General features: G+C 38.8%; 1 protein-coding gene across 1 annotated transcript; it reads right to left on the bottom strand.

Annotated features, from left to right (window-relative positions):
* Positions 1-4,646: 4,646 nt before the first annotated feature.
* Positions 4,647-18,936, bottom strand: LOC104163402 (histone-lysine N-methyltransferase SMYD3-like; the record flags this gene model as incomplete). The annotated part of the gene is made up of 5 exons (XM_009702404.1): positions 18,752-18,936; positions 17,343-17,406; positions 11,944-12,051; positions 10,791-10,848; positions 4,647-4,783 (listed from the first exon to the last, which is right to left on the bottom strand). Coding segments are annotated over exons 1-5 (552 nt in total), but the record flags the coding sequence as incomplete, so codon positions are not given.
* Positions 18,937-20,191: the final 1,255 nt, after the last annotated feature.

Here is a 20,191-nt window from a genome sequence, read left to right as displayed (position 1 = left end):
AAAAAAAAGGCGAGAGTTGCAAAATAGCCTACAGTACCCTGCCATTTATTTCTCCAGACTCCTTTCTGTCTCCTTATTACTTCCAACTTAGCATGACAGAAAAAGGGTCAACTGAACAAGAAGTATATACACCTTCCCCACCCACTGCCCGGCCCACCCAAGGCAGTAACTTTTCTAGAAGCTTATGCTTTTCAATCAGAGCTGAATTAACCTCCTTTAAAAACAGTCTTTTCCTTACCTTCCACCCTCCAAGAAGAAAGCTTTCTTCCCTACCACACACAACCAAACTATTACAAATTCTACCCAACCAGTCCTTGTTTTAGAACTCTACCTCGTTTTCTACACCTGGCGTTTGTTATCCTACAGGCCATTAGTAAAACAGATGGTGCACACAAAAACTAAATGAGGGGACCGGAATTACACCATAAGCTCAGTTTGAAGTATTGCAGGCTTATGGTCTTACTTTCATTGCAACAAAGCTTGTATTTTAATTGTAACCATGTTGCTCTAATTTACAATCAGACAGGATGGTTAAAGCCTTGTTTCATGGTCTGGTACAATACCCTATTACTCTTGAAGGTAACTGTTGTGACCAAAAATTAAGATAATCGCTATGGAAAATTATCTCCCCACATTATAATTCAGTGGGGGAAAAACAGGAAATAACTAAACCTGAAAATTCACTTTAGATAAAAATAACTTCCTGTAAAGACACAACTTTCATTTGGTGAAGCAGAGAGGAGTCTTCTCAGACTGTTTATCACCCTCATTCTAGAGTACTGCTGCAACATTTCTTCCCATTTTATTAAATTTTTTACTATTTTGTCTTTAATTTTTATTGACACCATTGCTTCTAAAGCTGATGCACTGTGGTTGCCACTTCCTCTGCAATCTTGGTTTGTATAGATCACTATTTTTATAAATGTGAGGATCTGAAATTAGAAGATCTTTAAAATGGTTACCATTTTATCTAACATCAGAAACTTTTTCATGTTAATTGCAAAAAAAAGTTTTCAGACAATTTCAAAAAGCTCAAAAAGTCGATTCTGACATAGTATGAGTAGCTGCAATTCTATGTAAGACAGCAAGTCTATATTTGGTGTAAAGAAAGAGTTGTCTTAGGCCTCATTCCAGGCAGTGGAGTCACTCACAGTTTTACAGTCAAGATGGTAGGTATGGATTCCATTCAATATCTTAAGTAGTTTACGTGGTTCTGTCTGCTATTATGAAAAAAACTATAAATGTATACAAAAAAAATTAGTTCTTTATCCTGCATCCATTAAATGTTTCACAGGATTCCAGGCCACCTCCTCACACATGTAAGTAAAAGCTGAAGAATAAAAAGCAAGGACTGATTTTATCTCAAGGTTATGGAAACATCATTAAACCATAAAACCATGGTGTCAAAAATTTATCTTGACATTAGAAAATGTCTCAGTGGAGTTAAAGCCTTATCACGTAATTAACTGCAGATAATTCTGTTTAATACTGAGGATCAGAATTTAAAAACAGCCACAGCCTTGATAAATGGCATGTTAAATAAACTGGAGCTTCAGAAGAGTGATCAGACAGCAAGAATGAAAAAATCCAACTCCAGCTCAAAGGACAGTTGATACAAAAGCAAATTGTCTAGTAAAGACAGGGCAACACTGTCAAAAAGGAAGGTATGTTACCCTTCTGAAACGCCCCCCGAATCAGTACAGCTGATATTTTCCACAGGTCTTATGCAAACTAAACATACATTGGGGTGAAATTCTGTTCCCATGGAAAAAACCAGCAAAGCTTTCTCTGATTTTCAATGGGAAGTGTCCACAAGTTTGCACTCAAGGGGACTCTCTGCTCATTATGCATCACAAGGAAGTGAATAAAACTATAATCAATTTTCACAAAGACAAGAGCAGTGGTCAGCAGAGAAGGAGGACTGTTTAAAAGAGCTTCTGAGAAGCTCTTTTGACCTAAATCAGGTTGGAGATTTTCCAAGAACTATCTGGAATTTAGTCATCTCACTGCAGGAGCATTTTTCTCTTTTGTCTGGCTGTCTGTTTATTTTCCTTCTGGAAGATCCAGCATCAAACAGAATAAAAGTGACCTTTGACTGGATCTTTTTGTGGCATGCAGTGAAAGAACTGATCCAAAAAAGTTCACTGTTAGAATAAGCACCTACTGAACTTGAAAGGAATGTTGGAAGAGGTTGGGAAAACAAGATTACATCTTGAAGTCATGTATCTGTAGTATTTCTTTATTCTATGACCACACAGAGAAGTCATCACAGCTGGTCTTTTTTAGAGTTACACTACAGAGAAGAGACTGCGTAAGTCTGTTATCAGAGACTTCATAGTTCCAAAGCCTTAAATTTTACCTGCTGGGAATAAGCATCCCTATTCAGCTTAAGAAAAACACAAACAGTATTGTTTGCATTGACATTCAGTTTATCTTCAAAAAAACATTCTACAGGAGTGGCAGAAAATGCCTTCTGCTTCCTCACCAAGGATGGGGGCATACTAAAATCATGTCTCAATATAAAGCCATACTTCATAACACGCTCACCAGACAACCAAATTGGGAAGGCTATAAACTACTACGTGGACAATTAGAGTGACTACAGAACTTTCCAAAAAGCATTGTGCTTGACAGAACTCCAAACAAGATACTAATTTTATTCACGTGTAAAGCATAGGGTTATATTTAGTTGACAGGTCCTTTCTCCCAACCAACTCATCTGTTCAGTCAGATCCTTCTGTCAATTCTTTTTATTATTAGCAATATAATACCTGCACCCAGGATAGGTCTATGTCTCTCCATTTTCCTAGGGCAGACTACCACACAGACTCAGCAAAATGAGCAAAAGGAGGAAATGAGACCTACTTTACTGGTAAAAACAAAGAAAAACACCACCACCACCACCACTTGAAAACTCAGTACTTTGCAGTGCATTCAGTAGGGTAGGGACAAATTCATGGTCAACAAAAAGAATACACTGAGTTAAAAATATCTTTGTGATAGCAAAGTTATAGTGGGACAAATGTTGTCATTAACAGGAGCACACCTAGCTCTCCAGTTAACAGGATACGGAGCTGGGAAGTCTTGACTTTCACTTTGCCCTTGATGCCCACCTTGCATCACCTTGGTAAAATACATGGGAGGGAAGAGGAGGCGCACATACGTGCAGATGCTTGTGCATGCATGTAATTTAAAAACAAAAAATTTAAAAACTTTCCTTATTTTCTTCACCAGTGCTCCAACATACTGAGCAACCTTCACACTGCTCCTGTAGGGCCACCATGGCCAGCCTCCATCTTAAGCTTATTACTATATACAAGGCAATGACATTTGTAAAGAATTTCTTACAAGCTGCAATTCAGTACAAACTGGTTAGGCAGTGATCATCTTCTGATACTCAGCCTTATCTTCAGCTGTACAAATTCTCTGAACCAGATGACACAGAGTGCGTATGTCATGTGAACGCATCTGACAAAGTTCAGGCCAAATCAGCATGCCAACACAAGGCAGTAAAAGTCTGAGTGGAGACTAGGTAGTGCATAAGGATTTTATCTATGAGCCCTTTTGACTGGGTGTATTTCAGCCTGCATGGTTTTTCAGGGAAAATTGCAACTTTACTTGACAGCAGTCTAATCACCAATTAAAAAAAAAAAAAAAAAATCCAGAAAACCACCACAGTTGATTATATTACTCCTACTCCTCCTGTCCAAAACAAAACAGATTGCACAATTGTGCAAACAGATTAAAAGAAGTCAAAAATCATATATTGCATTCTTATTTAATTTTTAAGAGGCTCTTCCTTTTATTAATATCAAAAGAAAAACATCTAAGAGTCTGACTTCATAAGAAAATGCTTATTAAAACAACTAAAATATGCACGAGTTAAGATAAATCTTATGGTAGAATTTATCAATCAATTAGAAATCAAAAAAAATTAAACCAAGTTAAAACTGAGTATTCTCCATATGAAGTACCTCTGCTAGCATTGTTCAAATGAAGCTTTCTGAATTGAACGGGATAAATTATGTACAGCAAACACCAACAATATTTAGTTAGTAACATAACAAACATTTTACATATTGCAGAAATTGATTTCAAGTACTTTACATGTAGCCTTTTAGAACAGATGATCCACACGGCCCCTGAGAAAGCAGTTTGCGGGATACGGTACTGTCAGCAACACCCATGAACACATACTACTAAATGACAAAACAGAACGGGAGTATATCTACAAATAGAAGATACTGCACTGTGCAGAAAAATTCTAGGCTGAAGACTGATGCTATATGCTCTTTATCACTGTGGAAAAATTACTTAGGTTGATTGACTCAATTGTTTTTGAACTTGTTTGGTTTTTAATGCAACTTCCCCCCTCCGCCCAGTCCCCCAAGACCTTTAACATGGTAATTTAAAAAAGGAAAGTCAAAATATCCCCTGGCCGCTGCTTTAATTTTGAAGTGTTACAATTGTATAAAAGCGATAGTTCTGCTTAAATACTGACTAAATGGAAAAAATAAACAGTTTGATTTCACTTTCTCATATATCACATTCTGGATGTTTCTACTGAACTCCCACTCAAAAATAAATCAAGAACACAAGGAAATGATAATTTATGAGTTTTCAAGGAATCACATTTTAACACTTACTTTTGCGAAGATCTGAAAAAAGTCAATTGCAGGTGGCAAGTGAGATGCATCCTGGATCTCTGTTTTCAAATACAGTTGCAACGTCTGCGCAAGGTGCCTGAGGCCATCTTTCATTTCTTCACATAACTGTTCAGTATCTTAAGGGGAAGGGGAAAAAAAGTATACCATGTCATAAACAGAACCTTTCATCAACATTTTAAAAAATGTCCAATGGCAGCCATACAGTCTAGACATTTCCAGTCCCAGAATTAATCTTGACAAGGGCAATTTTGACAGAGGGCAGACATTTGTCATTTTTTGTGACAGCTACCTATCAACACACAGAAGAGTTTATCAGGTTGCTGCTGCCAGATCATATGAATACAATGGTGAGTTAAAGATCAAAAGCCAATAGGTAAAGCAGATGTGTAAGCAGATGTAAGCCATTAGATATGAAAATTAGGCATCTGGGTTTGTAACATTAAAAATGTGCCTGAAAGTTTATGCAGCAGTACCTTCCTCCCTGCAGCAGCACATATTTTTATACTGTAGCCTCCACAGATGTGTCAGAAACACTATATGCTGGTAGATCAAAAAGGAAAGTATTTTAGAGACAAAGGTAGTTTTGTACACAGCAGCTGGTAAACAGAAAGGATATGGAAGAATATTAAGCAAACATCATTTTATTAAATAGTAAAGCACCATTATTCATGCTTTATAGATAGGAATCCTGAAGCAGAAACATAGTGCCCTATTTTCTAGTGAAGTGATCATGCATGCATTAGGTCACTGATAACATGGAAAGTGAAAACTCAGCTGCCCTAGCAAGTTCAGTGTCTGATCACCTGCTTCACATTTTCTTTTTCCTGCCAGTTACCCAAAATGAGTAAGGCCTAAATGGAGAATGTGAAGGTGAACAGATTCAAGCATCAGGCTGTAACAAAAGGCAAAGAGCATCCTTATGCACCATGAATCAATTTCATCTCATCATAATGGTTAACTGTTATTTTATTTTAAACATCGATCCTTAATGGGAATGAAAATAACCTTTTACCAAGAAAGGTTCTTCCTCATGCTTTCGATCCAAGCTTGGCGGCCTCCTGGAAGGACAATTCAGGATCTGTGCTCCTCTTTAAAGCTAACTCCCAGTCACTCACTTAAAAAGAGGATGCAATTATAGCAAATGTCACTGCATTTCGCTAAACAGCTGTCTAGTGTGTATGTGGGTTTCTGGGCACTATACTACCTGGCATCTCTCTACTCATACGTACTGCCTATTTTGTAGCTTGAAAATTGGCTATCACAGAGTTTCCATTTCTCACACACCACACAAGTGAGAGGCTTTAATAACCTCCCATGAACTACTTCTGATGGAGCACTAAACGTTAGCTTACTAAAATGGCCAGTACCCATGGACAGCTATCAGCCAGACGTCTTCCAGTGGAGCCAGCTACAATTTGCTTCTAGTCTGGTATGGGTTTCCTTATTTTCAAACTCTTTGGTTCTGTTTAGACTTTCTCTGGAGCCACCGAGGGCCACCCTGCCTAGCTGAATGATGCAATCCTACCAGTACACTGGATTATGGCAAATGTACCCCTCCTCATGGTACATACAGATTTCAAGAAGCATATAGACTTTGAGAAGAATATTATCTATTGCATATTGTTTCCATTTCGGGGAAAGTAGCGCTTTCCAAAACCTGCTGCCATTCCAATGGTCAGTCGTTGGTGCTGAAATGCCATCTACAAGCCATGCCTGGAGTGATTCTGCAATGTGCTGAGCGAGTAATGCCTCCAGAGGAACCTTAAGGGTGGTCTGTCCCTGCTAGGGTTAGGGAAGGAGAGACACACTCTTCCAGAGCGCTCAGATTCAGCTCCTCACAAAGTTCAAACCAGCTAGTACTAAGAATGCTGAGATATGCCCCACCATACCTGGCACAAAGCCTCTTTAACCAAAGTATTTGCTTTTTTACAGCTACCCACAGAGCTATCCATGTGCATCTTAACACTGTGGACATTTGAAGGTGATCTTGCGAGCCTGAATGAATGTATATGTTAGAAATCCAGACATGTGCCCTCTTCACAATGTATGGAAATCTCTGGTACAGAAAAGTATCATACCATGAGGACTATGTCTTCAAGAAAAGCAGCAAACTTCTAGATGACTGGAAAACTCAAGTTTAAAAAAAAAATCATAAATATACACTTGCACTGCTTATATAATACTCCTTTGAAACTAAAGATGAAAAACTACATTTGAAGGAAAAAGCAAGACATCATATCATTCATCTTAAACTACCTGACATACACTGCAAAACGCCTCATGACAAAGAGAGGAAGGCATGATTTGCTTCCCTATTAGCAAATAAAACACCTCTAGAATGGAGGAGAGGAATCAGGTAAGCAGCACTGTATAAATGGACACTGCAGTTTAGGACAGATGTGAACAAGAATACCAAATCCAACTGGAACTTCAGGGAGAACTGACAGAGATGGAAGCAGAATGCAATTATCCACATTGGAATCTGTCCAGGACATCAGAGCTAATGATCCCAGCAAAAAGTCCCATGGGATCTTTAACTGCAGATGATCAAGACCTGGTTTTCACAGCCTATCAAGAAGCCAAGGCCAAAACCAAAGTGAAATGAAATCTGTGAATGTTTTCATTTTGTGTTTTTAAGAACTGTTTTTCAATTGTGTAAGAATCCTGGTGTGAGAGAGAAAATGTTATAAAAGGCCTATGGAAAGTTTTCTAAACAAGGCATGGGGATTTAATTATGCAGCTCTGATATCAATACAAGTAAAGTAACAAAGAGTCTGCCCATAGCACAGCACACAAAGTCTTTTCTGCATACTGAATCTTGCTAAGTGAAAGCAAAGTTGGTTTCTGAATGATCGTAACAGATAGCGAGCCTGTAGAACCACACAAGTAAGGAATGGTCTTATAATAAATGACAACTAGCAAAAGTAACAATGCATGCAGACACCCTTCCTACTTCATCTGAGTTTCAGGGTACACAATGAATTTGAAGGAACTATAGAGTTGGGAATAGAACTTTGTAAAGAAATAGATGCCTGCACATGTTTTGGGTTTTTTTCAGTATATATATTACATGTTTTATCAGATAGTTACTCAATAAGCATATAAAACTTTATATGCTTTTATTCAGTTTATACAAATCACCCACACTGAAAGTCACCCAACTATGTAAAGTTGCGTTGGTTTTGGCTGGGACAGACTTCATTTTCCTCACAGCAGCCGGTATGGGGCTACGCTTTGGAGTTGTGCTGGAAACAGCGTTGATGACAGCGGGATGTTTTAGTTATTGCTGAGCAGGGCTTACCCAGAGCCAAGGGCTTTTCTGCTCCTCAGCCCACCCCACCAGCGAGGAGGCTGGGGGGCACAAGGAGCTGGGAGGGGACACGGCCGGGACAGTTGACCCCAATGACCCCAGGGATATCCCATACTGTATGGCGTCATGCTCAGCGTATAGAGCTGGGGGAGGAAGGAGGAAGGGCATATAGAGCCCGGGGAAGAAGAAGGAAGGGGAGGACATCCCGAGTGATGGCGTTTGTCTTCCCAAGTCACCGTTATGCGTGATGGAGCCCTGCTGTCCTGGAGATGGCTGAACACCTGCCTGCCCACGGGGAGTGGGGAATGAATTCCTTGCTTTGCTTTGCCTGCGTGCACGGCTTTTGCTTTACCTATTCAACTGTCTTTACCTCAACCCATCAGTTTTCTCCCTTTGACCCTTCCAATTTCCTCTCCCATCCCACCGGGGGGGAGTGAGCAAGCGGCTGCGTGGGGCTGAGTTGCTGGCTGGGGTTAAACCATGACAAAAGTAACACTGAAAAGTAATAGTGTAAAGGAGATTGAGACAGCATAGTGACAATAACAATTTTCAAATATTCTGGACTTCCAGAGGAAAAAAAAAAAAAAAAGAAAGAAGAAACGAGAGTATCATTTAGAATCCTATCTATCTGTCGTATTTCTGATTACTGTTGAAACACTGTCTTCTATTATACAGATGCTTTCCAATAAGTTTTTTGCTTCAGATCACAACCTATATTTCTAATTCATGTGATTCCCTCCAATGAAATCTTTTCCCCCATATACTTAGAGTTCTAATGAAAATGCTTTTCTGACTTTCCCATGGAATCTACCAAGTACCAAAGGAAAAGTAAATCTTTACCAACACCATCTGTAAATTGTTCTGTAAATGGGAAAAATGTTTTGAAACAACAGTAGCTTTCTGAGGATATAGAGGCATCAAAAAGCATCACAGCTACTACAAGTGGTCACACCTTTCCAAAACACTCTTTTGGACTATTCTAACTGCAAAACCACAGAGACCATCTATTCACTCTAGCAAGGAAGCTGTGAAAACAGCAAAAGGAAAGAGTTCGCCAAAACCTTTCCATATGACTATGCAAGCTTATTCATAAGCCATTTGTATCGTATTCCGTAAAGTATCAACTTCGGTTAATGTCTAGGAGTCCTGAACACCTTGTGCTTTGGAGTTAAGAAGACTACACAGGAATTGTTACTAAAGCTCTCAGAGTAAATACAGATGAAACAGTAGATGTGGATCTCTCATTTGCCACCTCCTAAATTAACTTGACCAGCTCTTTCTGTATCAGTGAGAAGACAGTCATCCCATCTGTATCACAGGTGGTATTAGCATTTCCTTCCTAAGAAGAATTTCAGCAGAAGCTTCTGGCCATTTTATGGATTTTTGTACCATTTATCCATTGCAGTTCAGGCCTGTTCAATACCAAGCTTCTCTCCAGACAACTTATCACCCTATTCCCCTTGTCTCCAGTCAAGTTAAAGGAAACTGAGATCATCTCCTGAGGGGTACTGAAAAACCTGTTTGTACAGAATCATCAGTTACACAAAAATCTTTGCCTATACTACAGACAAGTGCTGTACAAGTGATCAATGTTTATTTTTTTAAAAGGGAAACCCTTCTCTTCCCTCCACTTCCTCCTGTGCCACTGTGCAACCAGTCATTGGTACAATAGAGCACCATAAAGAATTTTTTTCCCTGGATCCCAGTAGTGCCATGAAGCATAGAAGTCCATATTCTTCATCATTTTAACTTCATTTGAAGCATCTGGAAATGATGCTCTTAATTCAGATACTCACCTAATTCCCATAAACCTTTGCTAAATGATTTGAGAATATCCGTGGCAGAAAATCCTAATGTTTCACATTACTGAAATGCATTCCCTCTATCCCTTTTAATCTGCTGCCTTATTAAGGTCTTTTGCCCTTGCTGTTTGGCAGAAGGTGGTAGAATATCAGGATGTACAGAAGGAAAACATACCACTAGCTACTGAATTTGTTTTAATGTTTATGTGTTTTTTATTTCTACCTAACTATACCAATAGATCAAGCTGGTTTATAGCCACAGCTCTGAATAACACTTAAAAAATGTTGAGGTAATTAAAATATCCACATTACTCTCTAGAAAACACCTTTAAGCAAGATGCAAGAATGAACCAAGGATGTATTTCTTCCCCTTATAAGTCTTGAACCTTTAAGGTACCACAAAATCTGGAAAAAACGTTTTCTATTTCAACATTAGCTCTGCTGAGAAATTGTGATGAGTATCCTTTCCTACCCAAGCAGTTGAAACTTGTGAAACCACAAAAATATCATCTGTGCAATCTTATCTTTTTTTCTCCATTGAAAAGTCATGTAGAGGAAAGACATACACATATCCCTCATAAATTTTAGATTTCTTTCATTTTTCTGTAAGTTATTTTGAAGCTTTATGCAATAGCACATAAATATCAAAAAGTAAAACCTCAATGTAAAAATATATGTATTTTTGTATATGTACATAAAAATATGGGCACTGTATGTAATAAGGCAGACATTGGGTAAATTAAAAACTGAACAGGGCAGATGTACACTATAAAATGAGAAAAAAAATATTAAAGCCAAAAAATCAGGTGTAAGTTTTGCTTGAACAAGAGACACACTTTTTTCCTTGATCTTTGAAAAAACTGTTCTTCCCCACAGAGGTTTTAGCAGGTTTTGTCTTTGATTCTGTTATTCTACAGAGCAGACCTTCAGAAGGCAAGCTGCAAGAAAATCAGATGGCCATTCTCTAAAGCAGAACTTGGAAGCATTTCCTGCAATATGGTTGACACTTACTTGACTGAAGATCGGAAAAAGAGTAGAGTCTCTCAGAAAGCCACACTGATTGTCTAAGCTGTAGACAAAAACAGATAGTTAACACCTACATAGCACGCTATCTTGAAAACACTCTACAAGATTGATTATTCGATGTGATATGCCTGTAAGATAATTAGGTAAGGTTAACAGCATGAACATAAATCTGGTCATTCCATACTTTCTGTAAACTATCATAAAAATACTAAATTTTTCTTGGTGTTGTAACACTTTCTACTAATTTTTTTTTTATCATTATTTCAGCAGCTTACCCTTAGTAATTTACTTTAGCTGTTCACACTATAATTGAAAGCAATTTATGAGGTTAGCAGTCTCACATTTCATGTGACTATAATTAATGCACAGTATAGCTGGGTACATATTTGCCCTTTAAAAACAATCATGCACACACTCTTCCCAACAATGTATAAATTAAGATATTAAATTATATTTTATCACTTCAGACCACAACAAATGCATACGTTTTTATCCAAGACAAACAGGATCATGGCAGGGTCAGCAAAAAAATGGGCAAATCCTTTTTCATTTACAATCCTGCACAGTCATAAGCCGCTTAACCTAACAGAAAATTTAGTCCACATAAATTAACCAAACCGTGGGAATGTCAAACACCCAGGACTTCCAAGAGAGTTTAGAAAAAAAAGTAATTGAGATTAAGAGACTCAACATTGAACGTACAGCATTGTGCCCTCTAAAGGAAGCGCTAGATAACAGTGTTTCTGTCCTTACCACTCATCCAAATAAGGTTGAGTGAGGTTCCCAGTGAGGTTAATGGAAAAGCACCAATAATTTCAGTAGTAACAAAGAAAAAACAGTGTCCCTCTTTGCTTTCCTTCTAGGCAGAAATAAGTTTAGAATGCTACTACATAGTCATAGGAAGAGAAAGTCAATAAACAGGTCCCTTGAGCTTAATTATGTCCATTTTAGTATCTCTTGATCCTTTCAGCATTTCTGCAAATTAATCAGTAATCTTGTAAGGCAGCATGCAGTCCAATTTTGTTCAGCAATCCCAGTCACTTCAGCCGTCCAGCTCTTAATTGCATTAAAAATGTAGAGTAAAAAAGTATTTATCAGAATCTGCTACTTTGAATAAATCTAAAACAATGTCACTTACCAGTTTAAAAACAATCCTGCCAGCAAGTCTGACAGAGTCCGGTGGAAAATTAGGCTCAACGCTTTTAAGACACCTGCATTCTTGCCTGTGGTCCAGCCAAGCTTCTTTCTATTAGGATTTTTTAAAAAGGAAGAGAAAGAAAAAATTGCATGTTATTTTACATAACATATATTCTATTTTTTTATATGTATATACACATATATATTTATATATAGTTATTTATATTTGTACATGCAGGCAAACAAACATGCTGAGCCTTGCTATGGGCTGGACCTGGGGATCCAGAACCACACCACCACAGTCATTAAGCCAGGCTGGGAGGAATGGCTGCAGAGCCGAAAGTCGCTCCAAAGGACCAGGAAGGGAACCTTCCCTGGGAAAGGGCATCTGCTCACTCAGGCACCCTTGGATGCTGATTGCCAGAGAAACAGCAGCACACACACTTCAGCAGCGCAGTTTAAGTATACCGTGAGTGCTGTGGAAAGGGACAGGCTGGGTTATCCACTCAAACCAATTCCATCATGCCATTCCCTCCTCTAACGTAACTCATTGTGTAACTGATACTATGGACACGGGAGCTACAGCAGTGCAGGCTCAGGACACAACAGTATCACCATTACACTACTCCAGAATTTAACTTTACCTTTAAGAAACGAGAAACACAAACAAAAGACTGCACTGTCCAGTTCCCAGTCCAGTTCCTTGCCAATGCAAACCTTACTTCAGTCTGCTTCATGCCACTGTCTGATAACATAGTTTGTACCATACTTTTTCAAATATTATATCTGACCCCTTTAATGCACAAGAGGAACACATAAAGATAGAATGAAAACTCCACAGAAACCTACAAGAAATACCTTCATTTTTTGTTCCATGTTCCTGCTATACAAATCATTTCATTTACCTTTATGTAACATGCTATAAATAGCATCATCAGCTTAGTTCAAATTGATAGCACTTTTCCAGCTAGCTGAAATTTTTATTAGGTAAATAAATGGGCTCTGGTTCTCATGCTAATATTTCCTCTACTGTCCTAATTCTGCCAACATACACAACACTCCTGGCAAATGTTCGCTCAGCACCCAAGATCACAGAGGCCTTCAGAGTCTATCCACTTCACCAAAATGCAGCTGCTCTAAAGCAAGGGTTGAGTTTTCCATGCTGCAAAAACCAACCCCACAGCTCCCTGAGCTGACGAGGCATTAATGCCCACGGCTGGGAGGACTGGTGATGGTAATTTTCACAGTTCAGATCAGGAACAGTCGCTGTAATTTACCAAAATAGAAGACGGAACCAAAAATATTTTAGTTGCACGTACCACCTGAACCTGCAATTTTTGTTTCACAGGCCACCTTTATCAGAGTAGCGAAGACTAACACTTCCATAGCAGAGAAAAGATGGGATGACAAGGTGAGGGAAAGCTGCTATATATTGAAATATATAATTTATTTTTTCCCCTTCCTTGTCCCTCCCAAATCAGTGTGGAAGAGCAACAAGAATGAGCCTTCAGCTAAAGAAACATGTTTGAAAAGACAGTCAATTTCTGATTGTCTTTTTTTTTTTTGCCATCTTTACAAGCTGAAAATTCTGTTCATAATTTACAAAAACTCCAAGCCCATCTCATTAACATAGTACATATTTACACATTTTATTTACATATTCACAGTATATGTTTGAAGCCACCCAGCTGTTTCAAATACTTTTAAAAAGCAAATTGAAAAGACAGGGTACAACAAAAAATTGCCATAATGACACTAACTCAGAATAAGCAAGGGCTTCTGAAGGTGACATTTTCTCATAGATAGGCGGTAAGGGAAAAAGAATAATGAATTCAGAAAAACAGATTCTGTTAGGTAACTGCCACACAGAAAATGATAAAATGTCTAACAAAGAAATTACATGTTCAGCAGTAAAGAAAAAAAGGGAATGGCAGCGATACATGCAAGCACACATCACACCTGTAGAGGCTCACATGCTAGTTAGAAAGATTACAAAGGCTATCACACAATTTTTTCTTAAACTGCATTTAAGTGGGGGAATTGTTTCAGGTAACTATGTTTCAGCACCAGTAACGTTTATTCTAGTTCATTCAGGGTTTTTTTCCCCCCCCTCTTTGGCTTACACATAATAAATAAATTGGACTTTTTATTTCTTCCAGATACATGGGAGATTTGTGATTTCATTTCCTTTACCCATAACTCTACCAAGGGGAAAAAATGACATCAAGGCAGCATTAATCCATACACAGTTAGTGTCACATGCTGTCTGACAAATAAAAGTTAAGTATCTAGTGCTGAACAGAATTATTCTTGTCTAGAAGAAACAAGGTCATGCTTGTAAATGTCCAGACATCATTCTGTATAATACAATAATATTGGCATTTTTATCCCACTTAAACTAAAATTGGTCTTTGGAGTAAGCCTTAATCTGCCAAATTTTTTCCCTACTTTCACAGAATTTTACACGATAGTGTTGACATCAAAATGATTAATAGCTTACCCAACCAATAAAGCCCTAGTGAGATAAAATATGCAGGACCACATAGCATCACGTGCCGTGTTTCTTTGAGATGTGTCCCCACATGAGAAGAACAGTTCAAATGCATGCCTTCTGCAAACCAGTGCTTCGGCCGAAACCGATGCCAAAAAGGAATTACTCTGATTCCTCTGCAGAAGGAGCGCTGTAATGACATTATCGAGATTTCTACAAACTGGAAATTCTAATTCACATATAGTTTTGTTCAGGACTCCTGGCTCTGCCCACACGTCTCCTTAAAAGATAACAATTCTCACACTAAGTTCCAAAAAGGGAAACATCTTTCAAAAGACTATTTCTTCTCCTATAGGTTAGCCTGAAGACAGTTTTTCTTAACCATCTGACATTTTAAATCAAATGAAGATTTTTATAAGATATTTGGAGCTTTAAAAATGGCTCATTTTGGTAGATCATAACATAAAAATCCCCTGCGGCGTTTACTTTGAAGTTTCCTTCACAAAGTCCACCTTTATCCTAAACCTAGTTCAGCTACTCAATTTTTTTTTTTTAAGTCAGATTTTTATGTTAATTCTGATTTCATTTAATGTGTTAACCAAAAAACTCCAGAAAACTGACAGTTCTTAAGCCCAAGCTAAGTGTTTTGAGTTGTAGGATTCATTTAACACACATCAAAAAATAATCAAATCATTCTGCAACTAAGTGGAAATTGTAAATCCAACCACACAATCTGCATTTCAAAGTTATCTGTATTTATAAATAACTAAAATAGTCCTGTTCTGCACATTCAAAAAAGTGAATATTGGCAAACTGCACTTTCCTTCAATACCCTGCTGTTTATTTTGTTCAGCGATTAGTTCAATCTGAAGTGCACATATTAATGAATTGCACTAAAGCTACAGAGGCTAGTAGAGCACAAAGCCTTTGGCTTGGCCAAGGAAAGCTTTGCTAACAGCCGCTATAAAACCAGAGCCGCACAGCAGTTTAGCTAGCAGCTAACAGTCATGAATCCCAATAAACTCTGTTTTAACTAGAAAATAACATTTTTTCAGTTATTCTCAATTGCTACCTAATATCACAGGATATTATAGAATGTTAATGCAATAATAATTTATTGACATTAACAGCTCAAGATATTACATATCAGTAAATACACAGCATTTTAAGTGCAGATTACTTTCAGCAGCACTGAGATCAATACCTACAACTGTGGATGGCTTCAAGCACACAAACCCTAGAGCGAGAAGCACAAAGCAAAGATACCCAAGATGGTTTCAGGCTATCCAGTGTAAATCCTTGAAGCACGTTCACATAGCTGTTTTCCCCAAGGAGGAAGCCCCATTTCCTACCTTCGTTGCTACTACACCTAAGCTGGAACAGGGTATTGCATTACATCTTGCAGATTTACTTCTGCAGGTCAGTGCCAGCAGAGTCTCATTTCATGTTAGAGACTTGCCAATAGAAGCTTTACCAATGACTCTCCTGGCAGATATTTGTTTTAAACTTACCTTGCAAATACTCTGGTCTTTTATGCTCTTCACAGTCATATTTTCCTTATGATCTTCCATAATAAGTCTACCTGTGGCATTATTATTGATGCTACAGTAAGCACCTAATGTACATTGCACACATTTGCCATACAATGAATCAAAATTACATATCTTCCTCCTTTCCCTCTGCATACATTTTAATCCCCAAAAGGAGGGGTTTCTGGCATGTTGAGAACACTGCAGATTATATGAAGGAAGAACTGTTTACAGTAGCACGTGATACATGAAAAGATCATTTGAATGTCAAGGACAACTTAAAAAGTTAGATTCATATACATTTAATAGAGTAATACTACTAGTCTGTTTTGACCATTAGTTGGTCAGACACCCTATTCTTACAAAAAAAAAAAAACCACACCAAAACAAACAAACAGAAATCATAATGCAAAGGCTAAGAGGAATCATTTAAAAATTCAAAGGTTCTGTAAGGTGACCCTCATGGTTCAAATCTCAGGTGCCTGTTCTGTGTTGTGTTAGACCTTACACAGTCATTTACCCTTGCATGCCCACTCAGTACCAAGTCCTGCCAACTTCTGTGCACACGCTTAAGTGACAATACAAGCCAAATATAAAAGCTAAAGCTTTAGATTTGAACACCTTGAAGAATTGTTTTATAGGATAGAATCCCAGGATCATTCAGGTTGGAAGGGATCTACGGAGATCTCTGGTTGCAAAGCAGGATCAGCTCTGGGGTCAGACCCAGCTCAGAGCTTTATCTATTTGGTCTTGAAACCCCCAAAGCATGCAGATGACACAAACCCGCTGGTGAGCCTGTTCCACCTCTTGGCTGTCCTCAGAGTGAAACAGCCTTTCCTTATACCCCATGTCAACCTCTCTCCTTTCAACTTAATAAGTTGTCCCTTGTCCTCCTGCCATGCGCCACTGTGAAGAGCCTGGCTCCATCTTCTTGAAAGCCTCCTCAGAGATGCAGTTTTGCCCAAGGCTGCCTCTTCTCTGCACATTCTTGACCCTTACTTCCTCTTTAAAAAATGGAATATATGCTTTGCCATGATAAAAATTACTCTTGAAATACAAATTGTTTTACTGCAAAATTGATTTAGAGTCTTCAGTCTACAGCCAGCAAAGCTGAAGAATTATTCCTCCCCCTCTAACCAAGCACAAACAAAGACTACACGTTTCAATTTAGTTTTGTCTATTGCACTTAGTCTTACATTCGTAAATATAAAAATATTCAAATAGAACAAGGCAGCACGTTTACACTCTCTGTCCATAACTACAAATAAGAAATTGCCCTGTGGAGGTATCACAATGTGCAAAATGCATGGTGACCCTGTAAATAAAGTATTCAAAGGCCTGTTTTCTTCAACCCTTTATAGCTGTTATTTTTCATCTTACCTGACATGATTTACCACAGTATTTAGCAATCTTGCACTGAGAGCATCTGTGCAGATGTTCATTTCTGTTTAGAAAAAAAAAAAAAACAGTTATAAATACAAATAGAGCTTTGTATTTATCCTTCTTACGTAACAAGCAATTTTCAAATATTCCAAGGCAATAAAAATGCCTGAAAAACAAGAGTAGTCTAAAATACACTGTTACACAAGAAGAAATTGCACATAGTTACATTCAAAGCTATATTCACAATCCTTTACTCATGTGACTCAGCACCTCTGGGGCCACTTTGGATCAACAGTAAAGATATCAAAAGAGCTTTTTTTTTTTTTTTGGCCATACAGCTATTACCCTAAGGAGTTTGATTTTGTAGATATCATAGAGTTGCGCAATACAGCTAGTTAATCTGTTTATTATCTATCTTGAGTCTTGTCTTGAGCAAGCATCACTATCTGTCTTAAGCAAGACCTTGCTGTGAACCTGCAGTTGTGACATCAAGTTATAACTTTATAACAGAGTCTGAAGTTGACAGGTCAGCAGAAATTTCTGTTCTAAGAAAATACTTCTGACTGGTGGACAGTGAGAGGAAAATGAAAATTCAGGCAGGTGGGGGGGAAGGACCTTTCTCTGCAAGGTTCCCAGTGTCTGCACATTGGTACTGGGTGCGCTCTTTTCACTCGCACTCCCAACCGATGCGACTAAAACAAGGTTAATTCTCTGTCTCTGCTGACACCAGAAGAAAACTCCTCTGCTGTCATCAGTAATCTAGAGGCTGCATGCCACATATTCAGATTCCCAGCTCAACTGCTTTATGACATGACCTTCCTTTCTTCTTTTACTTACACCACTCAGTTGTCCCCAAATTTTAATTTCTATGGGTGACTTCAAAATGGTAGAACGCTCTCCAAAGACCACATCCAAAAAAGACAGCACCAACGCACCCACAAACTTCAATCTAGAACTTCTGGATGATGAATTTAGCCCACGGATTTTGGCCATGACACCAAAACTATCAGGAGTAGAGGGAGAACGCCAGAAATACCAAGGAACATCCTCTAGCACAAACCAATCTTCCCCTTCCCTCAAGTCCTGCAAATGGAAAAGGTATTTCGCTGATTTATCAAAGTATTGCTATGTCACCGTTTAAGGCTGGGCCGGTGCTTACAGCGGGTGGCAGATGCTCTCTGTTAACCCCGGCCTTTCCCAAAAGGGGAAGAGAGGAGAAAAGGGAGAGAGACTTGTGGGTTGGAAACTTGAAACAAACTTTAATAAAACAGTAACAGTGAAAAGAGTATAAATAATATTAAAACCAATACTACTAATAATAATGGAAATAGAATATACAACACCGATATTGCTCTCCCTGATGATGACTGCGAGGCTTGCAATGCTGACAGGGCATGGGCAGGCACCCGGACTTCCCAGAACTCAACTCCACCGCTGGCGGGAAACCAGACTGGGGGTGCACGGTCAGGGTCGGAGGTGGGAGAGCGAGCAGGGTCCCACCAGGATGCCGGCCATGAGGGAAAAAGAGCTGGCCCCTGTGATCCCCGAGCTTTACCCCGAGTATTCCCGTGGGTGGGATGGAATACGGCATTGGTCGGTCCCGGGTCACCTGTGCCCCCTGCAGCTTCCCGGGGGTGCGACCCCTCCTCCGCCTTCCCCCCACGAGGAGCCGAGCCGAGCCCAAGAGAGCCCGCAGGGAACAAGCACCCACCCGTGGGCCTTTCTGCGTAACAATCCCGCTCCTGCCCCAGCAACAACTACAGACATGAACCGCCGTCAGCTCTGACAGCGGGCACTGCCTGAGACCTGCAGTCAGCTCCAGACAGGGCAGTTACTAAAAAAAATTAACTGAAGGAAAAAATATCTACTGAAAGCAGAAATAGCTCTGTTTCAGCCAAACCAGGACATGCTACGTTTGAATTATTCAAAACAGCAGCTTATGCACTATCTTAGGACTCTTACAAGCATCCAGGGAGTTTAGATAGTTGCAGTGGTCAAAGATTAAGAGGAGCATTACGTACGGATCATTACAATCAAGTAACAATCTCTTCATTTCTACTGCATAAAAATCACCTTTTTGTTGCACAATATTTTGTAAGTATTCCTACTAACTACCAGGAGAAAAATAAATTAGAAATATTTCAGATATAAGCACGTTTTGCTAATGCCTTCTTTACCTTCCTACCTGCAAAGCCAGCTCTGAAGACTGAAAAAACTAGCAACTGTTGGATTCCTATAAACAGAATCTAAAATCTTGTACATGCACAATAGGTTTTTGATTTTTAGGTGCAATGCCTGAGGACGATTCAGTTAGAAGCAAGTGTGAAATCTTCATTTTGCCAGCTAGGGAGAGCTGCTTCATTTCAAGGTTGAGCAAGGTCAGAATTTTAACTAGCCTATGATAGAGGAGCACATATTTCTCATTCTAGATTAGAAGCTCACATCAGAGTAATTTGGGGAAGAAATACACTTGAGTGGAATAATTACTGTAGACAAAAAAAAAAAAACCACACCAAAAGCAGAAACGCTGTTTGGATCTGCTCATTGATTTGGATAGCAGAAGCAGTCCAGGTATAAATGCACGCTTGTAAACTAAACATAGAAATTCTTCCCACTGAGACAAGTTTTGACATCTTTTAATACCAAGCAGCACATTGGATCAAGAATGTAAAAGATTAATTTATAAGAAGTCCACACCTTCCTTCTAGACATTTCACAATTAACAGGATGGATTAAAACTTCTCTGAAGCTAGACCTTTCAAATTACTGAAAGATGGCACTACAAGAACTTTTAACTTGTTTAGCTATCGCTTTATTACCTTCCGAGTCCATCAGTGAACGATTCA

The sequence above is a fragment of the Cariama cristata genome, unplaced genomic scaffold (assembly GCF_000690535.1).
Source record: "Cariama cristata isolate BGI_N322 unplaced genomic scaffold, ASM69053v1 scaffold8446, whole genome shotgun sequence".
NCBI classification, from domain to species: Eukaryota; Metazoa; Chordata; class Aves; order Cariamiformes; family Cariamidae; genus Cariama; species Cariama cristata.
Note: the sequence above shows the minus strand (reverse complement) of the source record. Positions and strands in the feature narration are given on the sequence as shown.